General features: G+C 36.7%; 1 protein-coding gene across 3 annotated transcripts in view; it reads left to right on the top strand.

The window, feature by feature from the left end:
* The window catches only part of KDM7A (lysine demethylase 7A), a 72,705-nt gene that overhangs the window by 28,622 nt on the left and 20,789 nt on the right, over positions 1–23,294 (top strand). For all 3 annotated transcript variants that reach the window (XM_086611180.1, XM_086611181.1, XM_086611179.1), the window contains exons 2-10: positions 1,758–1,843; positions 8,970–9,087; positions 9,948–10,108; positions 12,010–12,151; positions 12,420–12,606; positions 13,271–13,433; positions 16,927–17,014; positions 17,741–17,847; positions 21,502–21,593. In XM_086611180.1, the coding sequence (XP_086467306.1) occupies positions 1,758–1,843; positions 8,970–9,087; positions 9,948–10,108; positions 12,010–12,151; positions 12,420–12,606; positions 13,271–13,433; positions 16,927–17,014; positions 17,741–17,847; positions 21,502–21,593 (1,144 nt within the window). The remainder of the gene's footprint in view (positions 1–1,757; positions 1,844–8,969; positions 9,088–9,947; positions 10,109–12,009; positions 12,152–12,419; positions 12,607–13,270; positions 13,434–16,926; positions 17,015–17,740; positions 17,848–21,501; positions 21,594–23,294) is intronic.

Genomic DNA, 23,294 nt, shown 5'->3' with positions numbered 1-23,294 from the left:
TATCTTTAGCTGTTCAAAAATCAGAAATTTAGTTAAAATAATGGGATTCCTAAGGATATACGAAACGAGCCTTCTCATTTGGGGCTTTTAGAGCATAAACTTTAAAATAGTTTTCTCATAATACATAGGATTATGAGTCACTCATCTATTCTATAAAAAGAGAGAGAAGACAAGCAGAAGGAAATGGGACATGCATTTCTAAAGGCTGCTTCTGCCTTTCTTTTGTTTATATGTCAGATGAATTTTCATGTAGTAACAATTCCCGTAGTTGTGGTCTTAAAACAGATACTAAATATTGCAAGAATTGTGATGAGCTGTGCCAGCTGAGTTTTGTATTTAGATTTAAAATAGTATGTATATAAAAGCACTATATAATTTTTAAATTTCATGTGGTATGTGGCGACTGGAGAAGTGGAAGGATCAGCTGAATCTGTTTACAGAGAATTCAGAATGGTGTGCTTGTCATTGATAGTTACATGGGAGATGCTCTTCAGTTTCAGATTTGATGTGCTCATTGGTGCGCTTTGAACGCTAGACTGTTCAGTGTATTGTTTTGGCAGTATCTACTGACACTTACTGGAGCGCATCAGCAGTTTTGGCACTCGGCTGCTAGGGAAAAGGCTTCTTGTAGCTGGGTCGTTTCAAAGCTTCAGTGTTTAAACTGTCATTACACTTTTGATATGAAACGGGTTACCTGAATGGAGTAGTGTTCAAGTTCTCGTGTTACTAGAATGTGCTGAACATAAACACCTGATTTTGGTGTAAATGTTCAACGTTGTGGTCTTGCTTCTGTATTATAAAGTCAGCGATTTTGTAAGTGTCAATGAACTTGTGAGAGAAGGAACTCTGTGAGGATTCAGATTCTACCAGCAAGTAGGGATTACCTTCTTTTTTTTTCTTGAGAACTTTGAGCAAAAGCACATCTCCAGTTAACCTCTAGCATTTCGACTTCTAAGAAAACCTACTTAATTTTGACTTTAAAATGGTGTTATTTAGATATACAGCAGTGTAAATGCTTTGTCGTGACTGTTCTTCAGTGACTGTCGTGACTGAAAAAAAAATCTTCAACTTTAGTCCTGCTTTGTTTTATCTGGCAAAAAACGTGCACCGGGAAAGCATTATATCTCTCAAATGCTCTTTGAAATACTTGTTGCTATTTTAAAACAAAAACACTTCTGCAAAGTGACTTGCGTGGTCGCTGGTGTAACTTACATAGCTAGTACTAGTGATGTAAAGATTTCAGCAAGAACATGGAAGTATTCTTCACTGATTTGTCATGAGGGTAGGAGTCAGTTACGTGCTTTTTGCAGAAAAAGAAAAGAAAAAAACAAGAAAAAAAATCCATACTATCATCTATAAATTGAAGGACTGAAGCACACGGACTTCAGAATTTTTTTGAAATCGTAACTTTTATAAGGAAAATTGCTTGAATGATTTTGCATAAACTGTTTCCTGTAATTGGGATCAAAGCTTTTTGGGGAATGAGGGGTAATGGTATGTATTGCGGACTCATTTTAAAAGAAATTTGATTAGTTTCCTTTTTTTTTTTTTAAATTTAAATGACATTCTTTGTTCAATGATAAACAAATTATTACCCAAAACTTATGTGGCAAGCTAGTAGTTGAGATAATTTGGTATCTCATTACAATTTTGTAGACTAAGCATGTTCTGGTGAAAACTTCAGATTTAATTATTTTTTAGCTTGAAAAATAGATCTTGAATGTATTCTCATTAACATTTTAAAAATATTATTCCAGCTGCGTTGGGGTAGAGGAGCACCATGCTGTTGACATTGATTTATACCATTGTCCCAACTGTGCGATTCTCCATGGACCTTCTCTAAGTAAGTATGGGTTATTCAAATTTTATTTTATACTTTCACTCTGTTTTCTCTTCAGGTACAGTTGGGAAAGACTGTTTAGAAGAACATTAAAGATGAGTTTGATTATTTAGAAGGTCCTGGTTCTACATGACTGACTGAGCTGATAAAAAAACCCCACAATCCAAACCAAACCATCCTGAAAGGTTCCTTGGTCCTTCATTCTATCCTGTTCCAGATAGAATAAAATATAAGCCACTGCTATAGATTAGAGAAATCAAGCTAGAAGAAAACAATCTGGACTTGACAGAGTGAGAAAATGAAAATTAGGAATACCTTTCTTTTTTTTTAAAAAAAAAAAAAAGGAAAATCCAAAACATGGCTTAAGGTTCCTATATTTTAAACAAAAAATTCTAATACCTAGGAAAGCTACGTTGAGAAAAATATAGGAGTTAACTGTCCTACCTTTCTTGATAATCGTAGGCTGTATGCCACAACAGTCCAGTGAAATCAGAGAACATGAATTTACTGTGGTTGGTTTTTTGTTGGGTTTTGTTTTGTTTTGTTTGGTTGGTGTTGTTTTTTTTTTTTTTTTCTATTTATGTCCTTGAGGGTTACAGAGCTCCAAATTTCAGGTTTCTGATTTATAAACAAGTTTCCACCAATTTCCTTATGCAATTTCATAAGTTGCTAGAAAAGTCTGTGGAACAGAGCAGCAAGAGACCTCTTGTTTCTCCTCTCAGTAGATAAATTTGCTTTTGGAGATCTGCAGTGGATAGATGTGACAGTTTTGTCTTTTTGTAACTAGTGAAAGGATACTGCTTTGTCCAACTCCCTAGATTCTTCTCCATGACTTCTATTCTCAAAAGGAAACAATGTATAAATGAGTTTCACCTTTCCAACAGTGAATTAAGTTTCTATGTTCAGACCTGAAAAATGTTTATACGCACAATGTGTCTTTAACGTCCAAGCACTAAGTCATGGTCATTTGTGTTTTCTGTGTGATGTTTTGGGTGGTTTTTTTTTGCTTGAGGAGCACATAATGATTTATAGTCAGCAGTGACTTAAGATCTAGAATCTTTTCAAAGCTGAATTTACTTTACCATTTAGAAGTGAGTTTAAAACCCCTGCACCCTCACTGATAGTCTTGTGGAGTATAAGCAAGGTGATAAAACATGACTTACTGATGTAATCAATATATGTTGCATAGTATGTATCTTGTGTAGTATGTGAATTCAGGGTTAAGAGGCTAAAAGGTAAGATAAATGCTTGTAGTTTTTAGTATTCTGGTTGTTGTTTTCAGTTCAAAATCTGCATATGTGTCCTGTAAATCAGAATACAAATAACAGCCATTTCTTTTCCCACTTTTCTACCTATTTTTTTCTGTGGGATAGAGGGACTAGGAGGAGCAGTAGAAAGAGGATCATATCAGACTTTCAGAATAATAAGCTAGTAAACATGAAACTTCTTTTCTTTTGTTGATTTAGGAGAACTAGTACACTTCACTGTGCTGCCTGTGAATAACCTTTCTTGTAATGCAGAGGCTGCTAGCTCTAATGCCAGCTCTGTCTCACCTGCTGCAATTTGACAGTGAGATGAGAGTGATTTTTGTGTTGTCTTTTCAAAAAGACAAGAATCTGTGGTAAAAATTATCTTTATTATTTCACATTGCCTCAAGTAAGTAGATCATGTAGATTTAGTAGAAGCTTCAGACATGTCACTTATCAACCCAAGCGGAGGTGATATGTTGAAATATGTCTTCACCTCAAATTTTATTAATTGTTCTCAGCTAAGCTGTTAGAATCAAATCTAAGATAGTTGTGGTTTGGGCACTACTTAGTGTTCAGAGAGACTGATGATGTCTCATGACTTAGAGTGTTGCAGCAATGCTCCAGAGTGCTTCAATCATATGAAATTGTGTCTTTAAGTAAAAAAAAAAAAAAAAAAAAAAAAAAGGCATTTTTATTTACAACTTCGTATTCTAATATCCCATTATCTAAAGGATTTTTGAAAGAAACAAAAATTCAACTGTTTAAGGGGGCAAGTGTATCTGTGATTTCAGTAGGCTCTTGTGTATATAATTCCATCTAATCAAGTGATGTGATGCAAAAAATTTACAAGAAACACATGCGTCATACTACCAAATGGATGGTTACTTTCAGTATCCCACAAAATTAATTATGTATATTTTATATATTATATCATTATCCAATAATGAAAAGAAAGCTACTGCACAGTTAGATGTAAAGATCAAATTAACCAATCAACTTCTTCTTGTATTTCAAACAAAAATAAATCCTCTTCATTTGGAAGAGCAACAATTTTACAAGACCTTTATTAAGCAGCCATGTGTGTAAAATGCTAAATAATTAATCTTAGAATCCTAAATAATTAAAAAAAAAAGCAATTGTTTTCTTAGCTTATTTAGTTTAGAGTCTTCATATTATATTTTGTTGTTTTCAAAAGTTTTCTCAGTAATCCTCAAGTCTGAAAATGCTCTATTCACATGAATGCTGAGAGTCAGGTCTGTCACCAGACTTAGAATCCAGAGCTTTAAGAGAACACGAGTACAGTAAATGTTAACAGGACTGTGGTTGGCAAGACGTTACTTTCTCAATCCAATTTTACCTTCTCAAATTCTGTAAATACCCTCCCACCTGGGTTTTTTTGTCTGTGGTAGTAATGACGGTGTTTGATCTGAACTGACAATATGAGATGATGTTCCAGGCCTCAGAAGTGCTACTCTATGATTTAGGTATGCTCCTCAACATTTTTCTGTCTTCCTACACTAACGTTTCTCTTGCCTTTGTGGTCACTGGGAGTCACCTAAAGGACGATGTACAAGACTTAGGGACTTTTTACAAGAGTGTCCACTGATAGGACAAGGGGAAATGGGTTTAAGTTGAAGGAGAACAGATTTAGATTAGATTTTAGGAAGAAATTCTTCAGTACGAGGGTGGTGAGACTATGGAATAAATTGCCCAGAGAAGTTGTGGATGCCCCCTCCCTGGAGGTGTTCAAGGCCAGGTTGGATGGAGCCTTGAGTAGCCTGGTCTAGTTGAGAGGCGTCCCTGCCCATGACAGGGAGGTTGGATTAGATGATCTCTGAGGTCCCTTCCAGCCTGTGCCATTCTATGATTCTTGATGGTCCCCATTTGAAATGTAGCATGTGACCTCTGAGGCAGACTCGCAGTGTGAGAAGGCAAGGAATAGTGTTTGCCTGAAGTAGGTGCTGTTACTGGCCTGCTGGTTTGAGTGTATAAGGAAAAAATAGCTTTCTGCTTACTTTTAATGAAAATTTCCAGCATGTTCTTTTTTTTTTTTCTCAGTGTCCCCCTGCAACTGTCTACTGTACTTTTAGTGTGTATATTTTTAGTATTGTCAGGGTGGGTCGTGCCTCAGTTTTCAGGAGCAGCAAGGGTGAACACTAGATCTGTCCACTACTTTGGAGTGATTGAAAGAGGGAGGTGTTGTATGTGCATTTCAACTTATGTAGTTGGTTTTGGTGGTGTTTTTGTCTGGTTTTGTTTTTTTGATTTGGACATGAGGATCCATTCAGTTACATTATTTTTCTTGCAACTGTTACTGTAATGTCTTAAGGGGTTATAAAAACTCTAGAATTAAGAGATATAAACAGTAAAAGTTTCCATTTCAGTTTTCTGTTCTTTAGTGTTCTCTTACTTATGGAAGGATGATGTGTGTTGCCAAGTACTAACTATGTAAAACAAAAGAAGGACTTTAATTTCTAGGTTTTAAGTGTTGGAAAGACAGATTTTTAAAAGGTGGTTTTCAGCTGTAAGTCTCTTAAGCAGCTGTGTCATCTTACAGTTTTAATGAGTTGTTGTAACAGCAGTGTATTTATGAGAAACTACTCTATTGCAAATTAGTATTAGCCACTAATTTCTTGTATTATTATTTATGACTGAGAAAATACCTTTGAAAAGTTAATAAACTTGCCTTCATTATTTATGAAGTTTTACTGTGTTTGGATAGTTGGCTCATTAAGCAGGCTCTTCAGCACTGGTTTTCAGGTTAGCAAATAGCTATAAATGTCAGTTTGTTCTCTTAAATGTCTTCTAAAGGGTACGTTTTGTCACAGCTTATCTATAGGAATAATTACCTCTTATGTGTAATGACTAAAAGATGCCAGTTATTCCTATATGAACAACTGTATTTTCTGGAGAAGCAGCATTTTTTTTTCTCTTTAGAAGCTACAACTTTTTTTCCCCCTTCTTAAATCTTTAGCTTCCTGTTACTGTTAGCTGTGTTTTCAGTATTGCTGGTGCTTTTTTGTAGATTTTGGGTGCATTGTGACTTTGGTAAACTTAAGGATGAGCTCTTCCATAAAGTTCAAATTTTTAATAATAGTTGTTTAGCTGGGTGTTGTATTTGCATTGCAGGCTGTTTTGTGTATGCCTGTAAAACACCATTTGTGTTGACAAGTAGCAGTAGCTTTTCCCTCTTCTGTGTTTCCTCGGCAGATGTAACTAAATTTCTGCTTAATATTAGTTAGATTTACTGAGACCAGATCTATAATTTAAGTCTTCCAGTAGCAACTATCTAATGCTGTGGAGCAGAGTTTGGCTTTTTTAGGAAAGGTTGGAACGCAACCTAAAAATTACTGTACCCTTAGTATGTTTCTTAGTGTGGTAAGTGATATGCTGTTAAGTCAGTAGAAAGGTAGCAAGTTCAGCACTGTTGGAGTTTGTTTCCCAGATGATGAGGTGACAATCCTTTTTGCTGAGGCTTCTCAGCCTGTCGAATGTTTGAGAACAAGAGATACAGATTTATTTGTTTAGACAAAGTGTTTCAAAGTGCATTTTGCTAACAAACGGATGATACAACTGAGGCTTTCCTTTCATAGTAGTAAGCTTGTGTTCTTTATAAATGAAGATACAAAATGAGTGGTTGATTAAGGTGAATTAATGAAATAACTATTATGAAATAATTTGTCACAAAATAATGAAAATTTGAAGACAGACAGTAAGTTCACCATGATGTCGTAAGTCGCTTTGTCCTCTGCTTCACTTAAAGCCAAAAAATTTGAACGGGGAGGCAGCATACAGCTTACAATGCTCTAAAATACAGCCTTTTAATATATAAAGGGGGCTTATAAGAAAGAAGATGACTTGATACCAAGGCCTATAGTGATAAGACAAGAGATAACGGTTTTAAACTGAAAGAGGGTAGGTTTAGGTTGGATGTAATGAAGAAATTCTTTGCTATGAGGGCGGTGAGACACTGGAACAGGTTGCCCAGAGAAGTTGTGGCTGCCTCATACCTCCCTGGAAGGGTTCCCAGGTCAGGTTGAATGGGGCTTTGAGTAACCAGATCTAGTAAAAGATGTCTCTGCTCATGGCAGCGGGGGTGGTAAGCTAGGTGATCTTTAAAGATCCCTTCCAACCCAAACCATTCTATGATTCTATGAAAATAGTTGTTTTTTTTTTCTCATTTGTGTATCTATCATTTGTCATGGGGAGACCAACACAAACAGTTTTTATGAGAATGTCTGTTTTGTTTTTTGAGAATGTTTGGGTTTTTATTGACTGGATGGTGGCACTCTGAGAGTTGCGGTCAATGGCTCAATGTTCAAGTGGAGACCAGTGACAAGTGGCGTTCCTTAGGGGTCAGTATTAGGACTCGTTTTTTAATATCTTTGTCAGTGACTTGAACAGTGGAATCGAGTGCACCCTCAGCAAGTTTACTGATGACACCAAGCTGTGTGGTGTGGTTGACACTCTGGAGGGAAGGGATACAGGCTAGAGAGGTGGGCCTGTGTGAACCTCATGAAGTTCAACAAGGCAAAGTGCAAGGTCCTTCATATGAGTCAGGGCAGTTCCTAGCACGGGTACAGGCTGGGTGGAGAATGGATTGAGAGAAGCCCTGGGGAGAAGGACTTGGGGGTGTTTGATGAGAAGTTCAATATGACCTGGCAATGGGCACTGGGATTGTTCAACCTGGAGAAGAGAAGGCTCTGGGGAGACCTTCTAGCAGCTTTATGGTACCTAAAAGGGGCCTACAAGAAAGCTGGAGAGGGACTTTTTACAAGGGCATGTAGTGATAGGACGAGGGGTAATGGCTTTAAACTGAAAGAGGGGAGATTTAGATTAGATCTAAGAAAGAAATTCTTCACTCAGAGGGTGGTGAGGCACTGGAACAGGTTCAGAGAAGTTGTGAATGCCCCATCCCTGGAAGTGTTCAAGGCCAGGTTGAATGAGGCTTTGAGCAATCTAACGTAGTGGAAGGTGTCCCTGCCCATGGCAGGGGGTTTGGAACTAGATGATCTTTAAGGTTCCTTCCATCCCAAACCATTCCATGATTCTATGACATATTTCTATGACATATTTTTTCTTGTTACTCGGCCCTTTAAATATAGGGAACTGTTAAAAATGCAATTTAGTTGCTATTGAACTGTCTGTTTCAAAATTGTAATAGAACATTAATTTATGCTTTGTTCTTTGTTAATATGTTGTAATAGTGCATTAAAGTTTCAAACAGCTCAGAAGTTGATTGTTTTGGAGTGGAATGCTTGTGTTATATGTATTGTGCTTGTATAGTAAAGATCACACCTGCCCAAAATAGTTTACACCCAAAACTGTTATGGAGACATAAGCAGTGGATAAAAGAAAGGTGGTTTGGTTTCAAAAAGCACGTGGTAGTGACCAGTACTAGTATTATCAGGCTGGATATGAGTATGCTCATGAGATAGCACAATGGGACTAAGTCCTGTTAATTCTGTGTTAATACATAAAGTGAAGTCTGTGAATCTTGAACAGGTATGATTCATGTGTTTATTAAAACAAAAAAAGTCTGAGCTTTAGGAAATTGAAGTTCTATTTCTAGTTTTCTTGCTGACTTTTTAGAGTTGGACAACTTTCAGGCTGCTGCTGTTGACCTGTTCTGCACTGGATATGAGTCTTAAATCATTATGTGTAATGTGCATTGAGGTTCTCACATAGAAGACATTCTCACTGTCAGGTGTCCTGAAGATTTAATTTGTTGCGGATAAGTAGAGTGTCACCTGCATAAACAATAAGATTTGTTAATCGTTGTAATGTAATTGAGGTATGTCTGGCTCACTGACGGATGACTGCTAATCTGAGCCATCTGATTTACCTAATTCAAAGTTTAATCCTTCTGAAACTTGTAGTGAAGAAGAGGAGGAACTGGCACAGACATGACTACACAGAATTGGATGATGGTTCCAAACCGGTGCAGGCTGGAACACGGACCTTCGTTAAACAGCTGCGGGCTCGCTCTTTCCCAAGGTACAGAGGTTTACTCACATGTTTCCGTGAAAAAAATAGAGAAACTTTGTCGGCTGAGTCTGTCTTAGAGGAGGTGACAAACATTTATCTGCTTCAGAAAATGAAGGTCAGGGATGTCCTCTTCCTCCTTTAAAATCTCCTCCTGCCCCATTCCTGTTTCGGATGGATGCATTTGCCTTCTCATTTGGTAGCTTCCCGTGTTCGGCTTTGCACTGGGATATGTTATCTGTCGAGACTGCTCCACAATGTATGAGGGGTTTGAGTTTTTGGAGGTTTGTTTGGATTTGTAGGGGAGTGGGGGCAGTAACAAGAGTGGTTGGGTTTTGTTTTGCTTTTTTTGTGCCTGAACAGTCAGAATATTGTCTGTCTGTTCCTCTAGTCCAGGAATAGTCCTCAGTTTCATTCCGAATAACATGGAACATTTATGTGAGCTGGTAGCCTATCTGTTCACACATGCTTCAGAGGAAAGTGGAGACACATGGTTGCACTTTCAACCTGAGCTCTCTGTGGTTGACTATCTCACTGAAACATAATGATTTACAATTCTTTGAAGGAGGTGGTTGTTGTTGTTACCAAAATGTACTTTAATGCCTTCTCTGAGGATTCTTTTTCCCCATCCTCTTAAATGACTGTGTTCAGTTGTATAGAAAGACTGAGTTCCCAAGTTATGTATGACACTAAACATTTTGTTGCTGGTTTAGTTAACTTTCTTTGTCTTTTGATTAGATGTTTAATATAATTGTACTGCATCTACTTCTTTTGTATTCAAATGTAGCCATTCCCATATGTCCTGCCCCAAACTGTGACATTTTTTTTTTTCTTCAGTGTTCTCCTGATATTCTGTTATTTCTTTCCACCAGTGCTGATGAAGTCATTTTGAAAATGCATGGAAGCCAGTTGACACAAAGATACTTGGAGAAACATGGGTTTGATGTTCCCATTATGGTTCCTAAATTAGATGGTCTGGGGCTTAGACTTCCACCACCAACTTTCTCCGTTTTAGATGTGGAACGCTATGTAGGTAAGAGTCACTCTGGAGTACTTACAAATGATCCTGTCTGTAAATTAAAATAAATATTTGCATGATTGTAAGAGTTTCCAGGATGCTAAATAGGTATTCTAAATTGCATTATTTCTAACCAGAAGACTAGCAGAGAGTAAAATTAGAGCTATGGTGGTTGGTGGTTTTTTTTTTCTGTCGGTCTGTCATGTCATAGTACAGCCTTACTTTTCAACTTTCAAACATGTTAATTTTGGTGCAAGCTAAACATGGAATGCTAGGGGTTTTTTTTTGCTACATGTTGTAAACCAGTAAAATATAATGCTTTAAAAGATTGTTCTCTTTGTGCTAATTGAATTGATCACACAATCAATGAAGCTTAATCATTGGTTAGGATATTGCAAAACTTAATGTTTTGGGCTCAGCAAATCGGCATTTCTGAATTAAATCTTTCTTCCTGGAAGTTTGTCCACTGTTACTTACTTTAGTGGGAGAGCTAGAGCTTCCCAAGGACCATTTCTTTCTTATCAGATCTCTTAACAGCCTGTACTTGTTTCAACCTCGTGTGAGGGTACAGTACAGAGAAATGGAGACTGATCCAGTTGTGGCATGACATTTCCATTAACATATAGTACAGTTGGGAAGTCTGTGTATGGCCTCATCTGTGTTCTTGTGATAACCTACTATAATGATGTGTGCTGAAAGTAGGTTTTCTGTGCATCAGCGTTCTACAATGGCACCAGAATAGAGGAAATATGTGGTCGTACGGAATGTTGTTACCATTATGATGATTATAAACAGTAATGTTTTTTGCTTTGAAGTGTAATTTTCATTTTGATACTTCTGAATCTTTTCTTTTGGAATACTACCTCTTCAAGAATCAGAGAGAAACTTGGTCTTCTCCACCTTATGCATGTATTTTGACCTGCTAGGTTCTCCAATTTAGGGAAAAAAATGGAAATACCACAGATTTACCTTTCTATTATTGAAATTAAAAATAAGAAAACGGAATAAATACTTTTCTTACTGGAATTTGTCAAGATGATACTAACTTGCAATTTTAAAGTAATTATGTTTATAATGTACATCTAGATACGTTCCAGAATTCCAAAATTAATTGTCTAATTTGATCGTTGTATAACTAAATGGACATAAGCCAGTTGTTATTATAATGATGTTGTTAGTCCTTTCCCTTGGCTAAAGGTTGCTTCTTGCTTGTCTAGATCTCAGATGTATTACTTTAAAATATGTGATGTGTAAACCAATCCTTATTGTCTTCAGAAGTGAAGCACACTCAATGACTTAATTATTCAGTGAAATTACTGTGTGCTTAAAGGTTATGCATGCATGTAAAGAGGGTGGAGGTCAGCTTGTAGAATGTTTGTGAAGGAGTACCTGCATAGTTTTTAACATTAAAAACTTACCAATTATGGCGCAGGTTTAGTGCAGTTTGCTAAGAATTACAAACTGTATGCAGTAGGATTTATTATTTGTAAAGAATTCTCAGTGGTCTTTGTGTTAAATATTCAAGTGCTGTGGTGATGATTAATAGGAAGAGTGAGGAATAAATCTGCCTTGATAACTTTCTTTACACTAGTCTTTCCAATTGCAGTCACAAACCCAAGTTTTTTTGAAACCAGTTGCGGTTATTCTATACTGCCTTTTTTTTTTTTTGTTTTTTTTTTTGGTTAACAGGAAAGTGGATGTATTTTCAGAATGTTTTTAGTTCTGTCCTTACCTGATTATAGCAAGTTAGACCTAATAAAAGTGGGTTTATTTTTCCAAGAGAGCGCTATTAGTAGTGGAGTTATTGTGCAGAAATGTGTTGATAAAGACTGGAAAGAGGTAAAATTTCTCTTAAATGCCTTGATTGGCTCTTTTTATCTGAGACAGGTTTAAGAAGGTCATCCTATTTTTCACAGGTGGCGACAAAGTGATAGATGTAATAGATGTAGCAAGACAAGCTGACAGTAAAATGAAGCTCCATAACTATATTAAATATTTCACAAATCCTGATCGACCAAAAGTATTGAATGTGATCAGCCTGGAATTCTCGGACACAAAGTGAGTATTGACTTCAGTTCCTTGAATGCAGGAAGTGGGTTTTCGCTAAGTTGAACAGTATGTGTAGGAATATAATGTCTGTAGTGGGAAAGGTAGGAGGCTGCATATTTTATGCAGACCGCTACTGTGATGTAATGTGAGTCTAAAACATTTTAATTAAGTCATAAATAATGACTTTGTAGGAAAGAAAAAATTTAAAGCTGTCATTTAAAATGAGGTGTGCTTACTCTTGATTATATTTATGGTTGTTTTTTGTTTATTTTAAAAGGATGTCTGAATTAGTGGAAGTACCAGATATTGCCAGAAAGCTTTCATGGGTGGAAAATTATTGGCCAGATGATTCTGTCTTCCCGAAGCCTTTTGTTCAGAAGTATTGCTTGATGGGTGTCCAGGACAGCTATACTGATTTTCATATCGATTTTGGAGGAACATCAGTTTGGTACCATGTTCTCTGGGTATGAAGGCTTCTTGATTTCTGACTGAAACAAAATTTATTCAGTGTGCAGCTTTCTACCGTGGCACTATCACCCGTATGAAATTACATGCTAAAAAGCCAGGGGAGAGGTTGGAAAGCAAATTACTGGTTGTTGATGTTGGATTTTAATGCTTTTATTTTAGCATGCTGTTGGTGAATTCTAAACTGTAATGGGTTGACTGATCATTTTAGTAGATTGGTAGGTGATATGGTGGGGTTTTAGTATAAAAAAAAGAATGAAAAATATTGACGTACTCAATTTTTTATTCTCACAAACTTCGACTATGTATACATCATGGAAGAGGCAAAGTGGTTTTGTCGTATGTTTTCTCATTTGGCATTTGTGTGCATACTCATAAATTGTTCGTAAAAGCTGGAATTTTTTATACTCCAGTGAAAAATTTTGGTTGGTTCATTTGCTTCTTTTACATCACAAGACACCAGCTGGCTAGTGTACTATTGGCTAACCTTTTGGTGGAGTACAGTTGTGAAACACTGAGACTAGGAAGCCCTAATGTTCCGCAGTGGAAATATGGAATACTTACCATTTAGATCAATCTATTACTTTATTAGGAATGACTCAGAGATTGTAGTATGCCTCTGGGAGCACATTCATTTATTTATTTGATGTTTTTGTTTAATAGGGTGAGAAAATATTTTATTTGATCAAGCCCACTGATGAAAATTTGGCTCTGTATGAGTCTTGGAGTTCATCTGTCACCCAGAGTGAAGTGTATTTTGGGGACAAGGTTGACAAATGTTACAAATGTGTTGTGAAGCAAGGACATACTTTATTTGTTCCAACAGGTAAGATTTTACCCTTATCACTAGGAATTAAGAGTATCCTAAAGTGATTGTGTTATCAACATTTGGTTTCTCCTAAAATTTTGGATAAGAGAGAATAAGAAAAAATTTAGAAATTTTAAAACAAGTAATTAGCTTTTTAGATTGCCATTCAATCAGGCAATAACAGTTAATAGGAGGTAAAGGGTGTCTGTTACCCAATTATAAGACAACAAATTAAAGCTTAGTTTTGATATCAGGGAAATAGTTCCAATTCATAGAACACACATTGTTCACCATCTGATAGGTATCCAGACTGAATTCTTATCTTAATTTTATAATACAATTTTGTTTTTACAGCTTTTGGGTATTGTAAGACCTACTAGGCAAAATTATTATAAAATCGTCACGTGGACCTATAGTGTAGGCGAGGTGATTAAAAATAAAAGTTGGGTGGATTTTGGTTTGATTTTCCATTTTTTGTTTTCTGTCAGCAGGAAATATAAACTGTGGTAGAGCCTGTGGAGAGTTGCTGAATCAAAATGAAGGTGTCTCTAAATAAAATTGAAGAATATATAATTGAATTTATATGTTAATTCCTTTCATTAAAAATAAAAGGATATTTGTAGATACAGTTTATGAAACTGTGGATTTCATAAATTCGTTTCAGCACTTTCCTTTAAGAATGATGCAGAGACATGGTCTTTTCTGATTTTCTTTAACAACATTTCTTGTAACTGTCATCTAGTAGCATCTGGTAAATTACAGGATGTTTTTAAGAAGTGAGAGACACCAAGACAATTAAACTTTTTTATCTGTTTAAAAAACCACAGAAAAATTCTACAAACAAAACATACCACCCACTTCCCTCCAAAACTCTCACATACCATAAACTTAGATGTTGTTAATAAATCAAACCATATTTTGCCAATAAAGCGATTGCCAGTTAATTTCTTGTATTTTCACGTATCCAGCCCATCCATATAAATACTTTAACAATAAAATAATGAAAATATTTATACTGGATACTATCTTCCATTTTTTGGGAAAAGCTCTTTAAATACACATAGAAGGAAAATGGTGCATGGATTCTGCTTCTGGAATAAGCCTTGAAGATTATGTTCCATACCTTATTCTGTCATGGACTTCCTAGACAGACTGCCACATTTTTCTCATAGCTCAGTTCTCTACCTGTGAGGTTTAGTGTTTACTGTTTAGTTCAAGGCTTGTGCAGAACAAATACTATAAGGTAAGGAGCTATATACGCACGTAACATTCCTGAACACCCAGAGCTTTTTAAAACTATGTATTTTTGGGAAGAGATGACATTAATTTTCCGTTGATCTAAGTGTAAGGTCACACATCTGTGAACAAAGAATGCAGAATTACAAAACGAAGAACTTTATGGTGACCCATGGATCTTTGAAAACAGTTATTGCTTCCCAAGTAATCGACTGAATCTGAGCTCTCACTATAACGTGGCCAAAAAGAAAAGTATCATAAAATGATAATCTCTAATATATACGTGTATTTGTGTGTATATGCATAAAATCATACTTTTTAATGTAAATGTATGTATACATACATGCACGTGTGTATACACACAAACATTCATATATATAAGATAGAGTATAGTGTAAGACCCAGTAAATTAAACTAAGTTTCAAGACAGGTGTTTAAAAAATTGGAAATTCTATAAGACTGATTAAAGGCTTTAAAAAAACCCCTGATCTCTACTGAAAATCACTTTTGCTGTTCCTGCTTGCACTGCTGCTAGTGGATGTCATAATTATTTTATGATCTCTGAAATATGTTCAGAGTAGACTTATGATTCAAAAATTAATCTTGCATGTAGATGAATAGCACCTACTGAGAGGCTCTTGAGAGTTATTTAAATATTATTCAATATATTCTGTGTGGTCTACACTAAATTTTTTTGCCTTGTTACCTTGATCAAAACTGCAGCATAAAAATAGCAAGTAGAAATTTAAAAAAAAAAAAAAAAAGAAATCCTTTAGTTGATACAGGTATGCCATAAAAATCCTTGGTGTTGATACAATGGTGATGAGGCTTTGTTGTCAGTTTTGTCAGTGTCTGGGAAGATGTGTGTTTAAAGGACTGAAATATACGTATTCCTTGGAGAGCGAGAAGTATTCATCTACTGTGATGATGATAAGAGTGAAAAATTGCAACCATATTAACAAATGCAAAATGCAGCTGGTAATACAAGGCAATTTTCATTGCACTGCACTTCTCAAAGAACATAAGTAAAACTGAACAATGTATTATATTAATTAAAAAACCCCTTAGGTTGCATGTACAGTCGTATTCTATGGTCTGTCATATACCATCTGTAACTTCCTTCCCAGGCTACATAGGAGGCATATTGCTTAGTCAGCGTAGTTGATAAGTTTCAGGTCTCTTTACATGTGGTACCACGACAACTAGAACTGGTTGTTCTTGACTGAATTAGGGCATAGTAGTTAAACATATGGCTGCTTGTGATTTGGTCTGATCTTGCCTTAAGTTTGGGAGCTTCTGGTGTTTGTACATCTTGCCTACACTTAGTGAAGTCATGAAGTAATCTACAAATGTATGGCCATCATCTTCTGTCAAAAGATCACCTGTGTGTGTGTAAAATCAGGAAAAAAAAATCTGGAAGGAAGAAACTCTGTTTATGTTAAAGCGGCGCTGTATAAATTTTAAAGGTAACTGTTTGTAATCAAGAAGCTAATATCGTATGTTCTTTTGTGCACTTAATTGAAATTATCCAGCAGTAATCAGCTAGATTGATGGCAAAATGTTGGCCATGTTTTGCTGTGTTCCCTGCCCATGGCAGGGGGGTTGTAACTAGATGATCTTTAAGGTCTCTTCCAACCCAAACCATTCCATGATTCTATGAATAGTGGAGATCACAAGGACAATATTTCAATTATGTGGCAAATTTATATAGTCAGAGTGCCTAGACTGGGTTTTAAATTGATCATAATTACTCTGGAATTAGGATGACTGTATTTAGAAGAAATAATGAAACTACTTCTGGATTCCTGTCTAAGAAACTTCAGTATTGCTAAATGACTTTTTTATGTTGAGCAAACAGCTGTTACTGTAAGCAACATGTAAATATTGAAAGTAATGTAATTTCTATTTTATTTTTATGATTTTTATCTTTTATTCAGTATGTTTTTCCTCTACTGACTTACATTTGTTGATTGAAGGGAAAACTTTTGGGAATTTTTACTTGAAAAATCACTAGCAGTTTTGCATCCCTCAGTAAAAAATGTCTTAATCTGCTCTTAACTCCTTCTGAAAACTACAGTTCCACTAGATTTCTGAAACAATGTAAATTACGTGTCGTTAAAATTTAGGTTATTTGTTCCCAGCACAGAATACAAATTGCATGTTTTGTTTTTTTTTTTTTGTTTCCAGGTACAGCATTTTTACTTATATATGTATTTAAAAACAGTCTTAGAATATTTTATATGTATGTATTAAGTTTCAGAATCTGTCATTTCAGGTTGGATTCACGCTGTGCTCACATCTCAGGATTGTATGGCTTTTGGAGGAAATTTTTTGCACAACCTCAATATCGGCATGCAGCTCAGGTTAGTCTCAGATCTTTCTGTATGTTTTCCTCAGTAAATAGGATGTTCTTTTAATAGATATTTTTCTTTATGCTCTTAACCAGGATCAAATCGGTACAGGCTCTCAAACAGACAATAGTGGCGTTTTCAGTTAGACTGTATCAAGGACATACTCTTATTTCACTTCTGAAAAGCTTGTTTCAAAAGCAAAATGAAAAGTATGCAAGAATTTAAGTGAATAAAGGAAAAAAAAAAGAAAAACTCTACTTTGGAGATTAGTATAAGTGAGTAAAACAAAACTGAGCAAGCCCAGGTGTGAGTTGAAACGAGCGTCCTCAAGTCAGCATTGCTCTAAGGGCAGCTGTATTTAGTTTTTGTCCAAGATGTGGAGCTGTCTTCTAAACATATTGTTTTTATTTATTACAGTGGAATCCTGATAAAATTCCATCTGTTAAAAGATCACACATTGGGTTTGTATCCTAGTTTTATGAAGTCCAACTTTATTCTTAGAAGTGCCGCAGTCAAACTTGATAAGGTCAGAGCCTGGATGAGACCAGAGTTCAATCTTGTCTGTGGTCTTGTTGGGATTTAACTATGTGGTACTTGACTTCTTTTATTTATCATGACCATGGCTATTTATTTTTTTTTTTTAATTTTGGACATTGTGTCAATTTGAATGATTACATAGTTGAATGATGAATTTTATAATTAAGACATTCATATTTTGTAATGTTTCTATTTATTCAGGTGTTACGAAATGGAGAAGAGGCTAAAAACCCCGGATCTTTTCAAATTTCCTTTCTTTGAAGCCATCTGTTGGTTTGTGGCCAAAAACTTACTGGAAACATTGAAAGGTAATCCTTGTTTTGTTTTGATATATACATGTATCTGCTTTTATTTTTGAAGAAAATTATACTGCTGTTGTGTGAACAGAAGAAACTTTTTAAGCTGGAAAGCCAGACTTTAATTCCTTTTTTTTTTTTTTTTTAAAAGTCACATTATTTTTTTAACCAGATTTTAGTGAATATTGCACTGTGACAGTTCTAGATCCAGCAGGTCTTGGGTTTAGTAAATGATCTTTCTGAAAACTACTTTGGTGACACATATTTCTGGGGTAACTTGTGCTGTGCAGGAATCATAGTGCACTTTGGGATGCATATAACTGACACTTTGTAGCATGCTGCTGGAACCTTTGAACTATTTTGTTAGTGTTTTTCATCCAATGCTGATGATGCACCTGCTTAATGAAAGTATTCTAGGTTATCAAGAGCATCTGAGATCCTGCCTCAGCGCAATTACACTACCAGCCAAATAGGATTAATTTGCCATTATCTCAAAAGACCTTGTTAAGGAAATAGGAAACTTATTTCAATGGCATCAGTCTTTCACTCTGTCTTCTTCCATATTGTTTAAGATCTTTGAGTACCCTTTGGTACCCTTTCTTTCCTTCTTTCAACAAATGACACTCTAAATGATCCCACTAACATATCTGTGGGTTTCTTATTGGTGGCTTCACAGCTGAATGAAGAGGTTTTCTTAGAATCATAGAATGGCTAGGGTTGGAAGGGACCTCAGAGATCATCTAGTTCCAACCGCCCTGCCATGGGCAGGGAAACCCTCCACTACACCAGGTTGCCCAAAGCCTCATCCAGCCTGGCCTTGAACACTTCCAGGGATGGGGTATCTACATCTTCTCTGGGCAACCTGTTCCAGTGCCTCACCACCCTGAGAGTGAAAAATTACTGCCATATATCTAATCTAAATGTGCCCTCCTTCAGTTTAAATCCATTGCCCCTTGTCCTATCACTACATGCCCTTGTCAAAAGTCCCTCTCCAGCTTTCCTGTAGGCCCCCTTTAAGTACTGGAAGGCTGCCATAAGATCACCCTGGAGCCTTCTCTTCTCCAGGCTGAACAGCCCCAAGTCTCTCAGCCTGTCTTCATAGCAGAGGTGTTCCAGCCCTCGGATCATCTTCGTGGCCCTCTTCTGGACCTGCTCCAGCAGCTCCATGTCCTTCTTGTGCTGAGAACTCCAGCGCTGAACGCAGTATTCCAGGTGGGGTCTCACGAGAGCCAGAGTAGAGGGGCAGAATCACCTCCCTTGACCTGTTGGTCACATTTCTTTGGATGCAGCCCAGGATATGGGCTGCAGGATAAGGGTTTTCTTGCACTTGTACAATTTTCTTTGACCTTTTCAGTCCAACTACTTCTTGTCTTCTGCTCTTGCGAAGGGAAAGGTGTCTTTGAGGGTTTTTTTAGGAAAGATGCCTCAGTTCCTATGAGCTGTGTTAAATCATTTATATCAGTGCTTAGCAATAGACATCTCAACAGCCTTTTGTTTGTGACAGTTGCCAGTCCTTTCCAAACTTTCTGATCTAGTTCTGTAATTTCTATATCTGTACTCATTTATAATTGAGCTTGAGAGAGTGCCTGTCTGACTTCACCTTCCTCAAATATCTTGCCCTCTGCCTGCTCTATTTAGTCTTAATAATAAACGTCATGTTCCAAATGAGAGAAATCAATCTTCAGAGGGGGCTGCTGAATTCAACTTTTGCTTTGGAAGTGATCAGAATCTCATGTAAATTTTTTCTAATATGAAAACAGTCATGGTTATTGAAAATTACCTATTCTTTCAGCAAATGAAGGCATTGAACAACCCTTGTTTCCTACATGAGCGTTTCTGGATGAACCTGAAGCATTTCAGAAATCTCACCAAATAGAACAAACTTGCAGAAAGTTTTTCCTTCCAATGAAAGAGTGTTTTCTTGAAAGCTTGCTTTGGTTGGTCCCACACCTGTGTATTTAAAATTTACAAACTCGTCAGAAGACACAGGAGCTGTATTCCTGCTGAAAAATCGGCGGGATATACGTTTCTAAGTCAGCTAGCTGAGTCGTGTCTCATGTTCGCTCCCCCTGTCTTCCTCCTCCTCTTTTTATCTCATGACTCCATGAGTACATTGGCTAGGAGCCTCTGTGACTTGTGCCTTAGAGGAGGATTATGAAGCTTATTTTCATGTTATTTTTAATCTATGGCTTAGCAGACACCCATCATAAATCAAAATTGATGTTTCCATGGCTAGAGAGAAGATTATGTTGAGCTTTGGCATCAAGACTCATGTGGATTAGATGTTTACCAGTCAGAATCCTTTGTTTTGTAAATAAGAGATGATACCAGTTCAGTTGTGAAAGGTAGTGGCGGTGACCAACTTGTAAAATGTTGAGTCCATGGTTGTTAGTGCTACTTCATGTGAAATTCAGATCAGTGAGCAAAATCAACACAATGTATCTTTCTAGTTCTCTTTATAAGATGATAACAGGGTCAAAAACATTTTGATTTTGTCTTTTCATGGGCAAGATATATTTTATGATATTGTAAGTGGAATGGCATTCACCTAAACTATTTTTCTTCATAGTTCTTGGGGCTTCAGAATAGGTAACTTGTTCATGTGTCCGATACTCATTAATTACTCTTATATCATGCAGCCTTTTCTATAGCAGCTAAACAAATGCAGGCTCTGGTGCTGCGTTTTATTCTCAACATTTTATCAACTGAGTCAGCTAGTGGGCAGGAAGACTACTGCTGCAACTCAAAGGCCCGCCACTCCTTCTCATACTCTTTAACAAGTAGGAGGCATCTTTGAGGGAAGAGCAGCTGTTTACTAACAGAACTTCCCTCTTCCTGCCAGCAGACTGAAACATTATCCATAAGAATAGTGTTTTATTAGTGTATTCTTTTAAGGGACTAAAATGAGCCGAGTAATTCTAGTGTTGGTCCATTTGCTATTGACAAGTGGAAATATTTGTGAGGAAATGGGGAGAGGTTGCAATCTACTTTTTACTCTTTATATGAAGGATTTGTCTTTTCCCTTCTTTTTTTTCCCCATGAAGGAAAAGAGAAAATTGAAAAGGAATTGCAATCACCAGCTTTTTAGGAAGAACAGCTTCTGTAGCAGAGTGATTTCCACACCCCTACCCCTTTGATTTTGAGAGGAAAAATGAAGTAAACAGTGTGAAGGAGAACTGTGATATTTGGAAGGGTGACAGAAAATGTATGGGGAGTGGAAGTGTGCTAGTGTGAACCATTTGCCGTATGTATGGGAATAAGCAATAGGAATTCTATTTTAGAGATATATCCCACATCCTTCTGGTCCTCTTTGACTAAAATATTTCTGAATGAAATAAAAGTGATTTCTTTCTTGAAATATGATTTCTCTTGTTCTGTATTTTAGATCCGTTTTGTTCTAATTGACCTTTAGTATGTTGTAAACCATAGCTAATTCACGCAAGAGTAAGTCAAAACCCAAGATTTTATGTAGAATCACTTGAGGGTTGGGTTATTTTTTTTCTTAAAGTATGCACACAAATACAGGATGTCATGTTTCATTTTCTTGCACAATTTTGCCTTTTTTGTGCTGTTGCATAATGGCAGCTTTATTGGCTGAAGGGTAGGTATCGTTCTATTGTTTTCACTGTTAGTGTGTTTCTAAATTGGTATCTGTATCCTTTTTAGAACTTAGGGAAGATGGTTTCCAGCCTCCAAGCTATTTGGTGCAAGGAGTGAAGGCTTTACTTACTGCTTTAAAATTATGGATGAAAAAAGAGGTAAGTATAAGTGATTTTGTTTGCTATTTTGTTGAGCTCCGCTTTGATTTAGAAGTGAAGGTCTGTGCCCTTTTAAAGTTTAAAATTATTTTTATCCATTAATGAGTACTGAAAGACTCTATGGAGAGCGTGTGCTGCTGATATGGGGAAGAATCATCATGACAATTTTATATTCCATGGTGGTAATAAAGTGTTTTTAGACCAATTAATAAGCTCTTGTATTGTAGCTGGCAGAAGTAGAATCCCACTTCACCTCAAGATGGGATAAGAATGCTAGAGGATAAGCTGATAAGATGAGGCTTTTTTGTAACAAATCTGTTTATATAGTTGATTCATTCTAGTCTGAGGCAATGGAGGGATGGAATGCCCTGATATTTAGCATTTTCTATTCATGTCAGTGCTTTGGAGAGCACATTTTAGGTACACCTGTATTGCTGAAGAGTCAGTTTAGGTTCAGATGAGGATATTGACTTCGGTTGAATACTGTTCCTGCTGAACATTAACTGACTCTTGTAAAATCATTAATGTGTTGTCTATGCTGGCTTTGCTGGTGCTCTGCTCTCCAGGAAAGCTGATTTGTTTTGGCACAGCACTGGATCTGGCCAAACTCCATGTGTGTTTTCATGTGCCTGAGCTAATAAGCCCTCTTGGAACCTGTGCTTCTGGGAAGTGTTGTTCACTGACAGGCAATTTGGTTCTGACAGAACTTATTAATTCTAGTTCATTGCTGGCCATGCTGGCTTGAACTGGCTCGTGGAGATCTGTTTGGTCTTTCTGCCCGTAAGTTTTCCTTGTAAGAGAACTTACTATGCAACAGATACGATATTTGCACATTGCTGCATCCAACATAATGAACTTTGTGGAACCGAACACAAGGTGCAAATGCAGAGGTGGTTACTCTCTGTGGAATCAGCTGAGGTCCAGCCCGTGTCGAATGATTCCAAGTGAACCTTTACTGGCCCTCTGTATCACCTCTGAGTTGGTTCTCCAGTGTCTCTTTGTCTATGCCCTTCTGGACCAAAGCTAGCTAGTAAGCAGTGTAACAGTATTCACAGGATGCTGTGCGTGGGCTGTTAAACTATGTGTGAATCCAAGCTATCTCTGCATCCATGGCATGGATAATAAGCCAGTCGAGTCATCAGGCTGCTGATAAGTGGGACCAAACATAGCCTGTATAAATCCTTGTTCCAATTTGAAATTGGATTGAAATTCCTCTTTTCTAGATTGATGTCATATATAGTATTGTAGCTTTTATGTACTGTCTAGTAGCTTATTAAGTACTTTGATTAATACTTCATCTAGAATGTGATGTACCTACTTTTCTGTGGGAAAAAATTAATTGCACGTGCTGCATTCTGAATGCTTATTAATGAGACTCGTGCGTATTCCCAAACCATTGGCTGAACAGACACTTCAATTATGAGGAAACTGCACAGCATCTGTGATCTAGTCACAATGTTGTCTGCTGTGCACCAGCTCCCATGTTTTGTACCTTGCGTTTGTCTTTCCTAGCTACTGTTTCATAAGTGAGCTGATCTTTTCTTTGCAGCAGGCCGTGTGCGTGATAGGATTGTAGTTGTATGTTGCTGAAGACTGGAGGAGCTTCGTACGTTGCTATAGGATCTGCTCATGCTAGAGATTTGAGACAGATTCTGAAAAAGAAATGACAAATGAGAAGCCTACTCATGAGGTTTCACATTC

Source organism: Tauraco erythrolophus, chromosome 4 (assembly GCF_009769465.1).
Source record: "Tauraco erythrolophus isolate bTauEry1 chromosome 4, bTauEry1.pri, whole genome shotgun sequence".
Classification (NCBI taxonomy): domain Eukaryota; kingdom Metazoa; phylum Chordata; class Aves; order Musophagiformes; family Musophagidae; genus Tauraco; species Tauraco erythrolophus.
The sequence above is the reverse complement of the archived record's forward strand: the minus strand, read 5'-3'. Positions and strand labels throughout refer to the sequence as shown.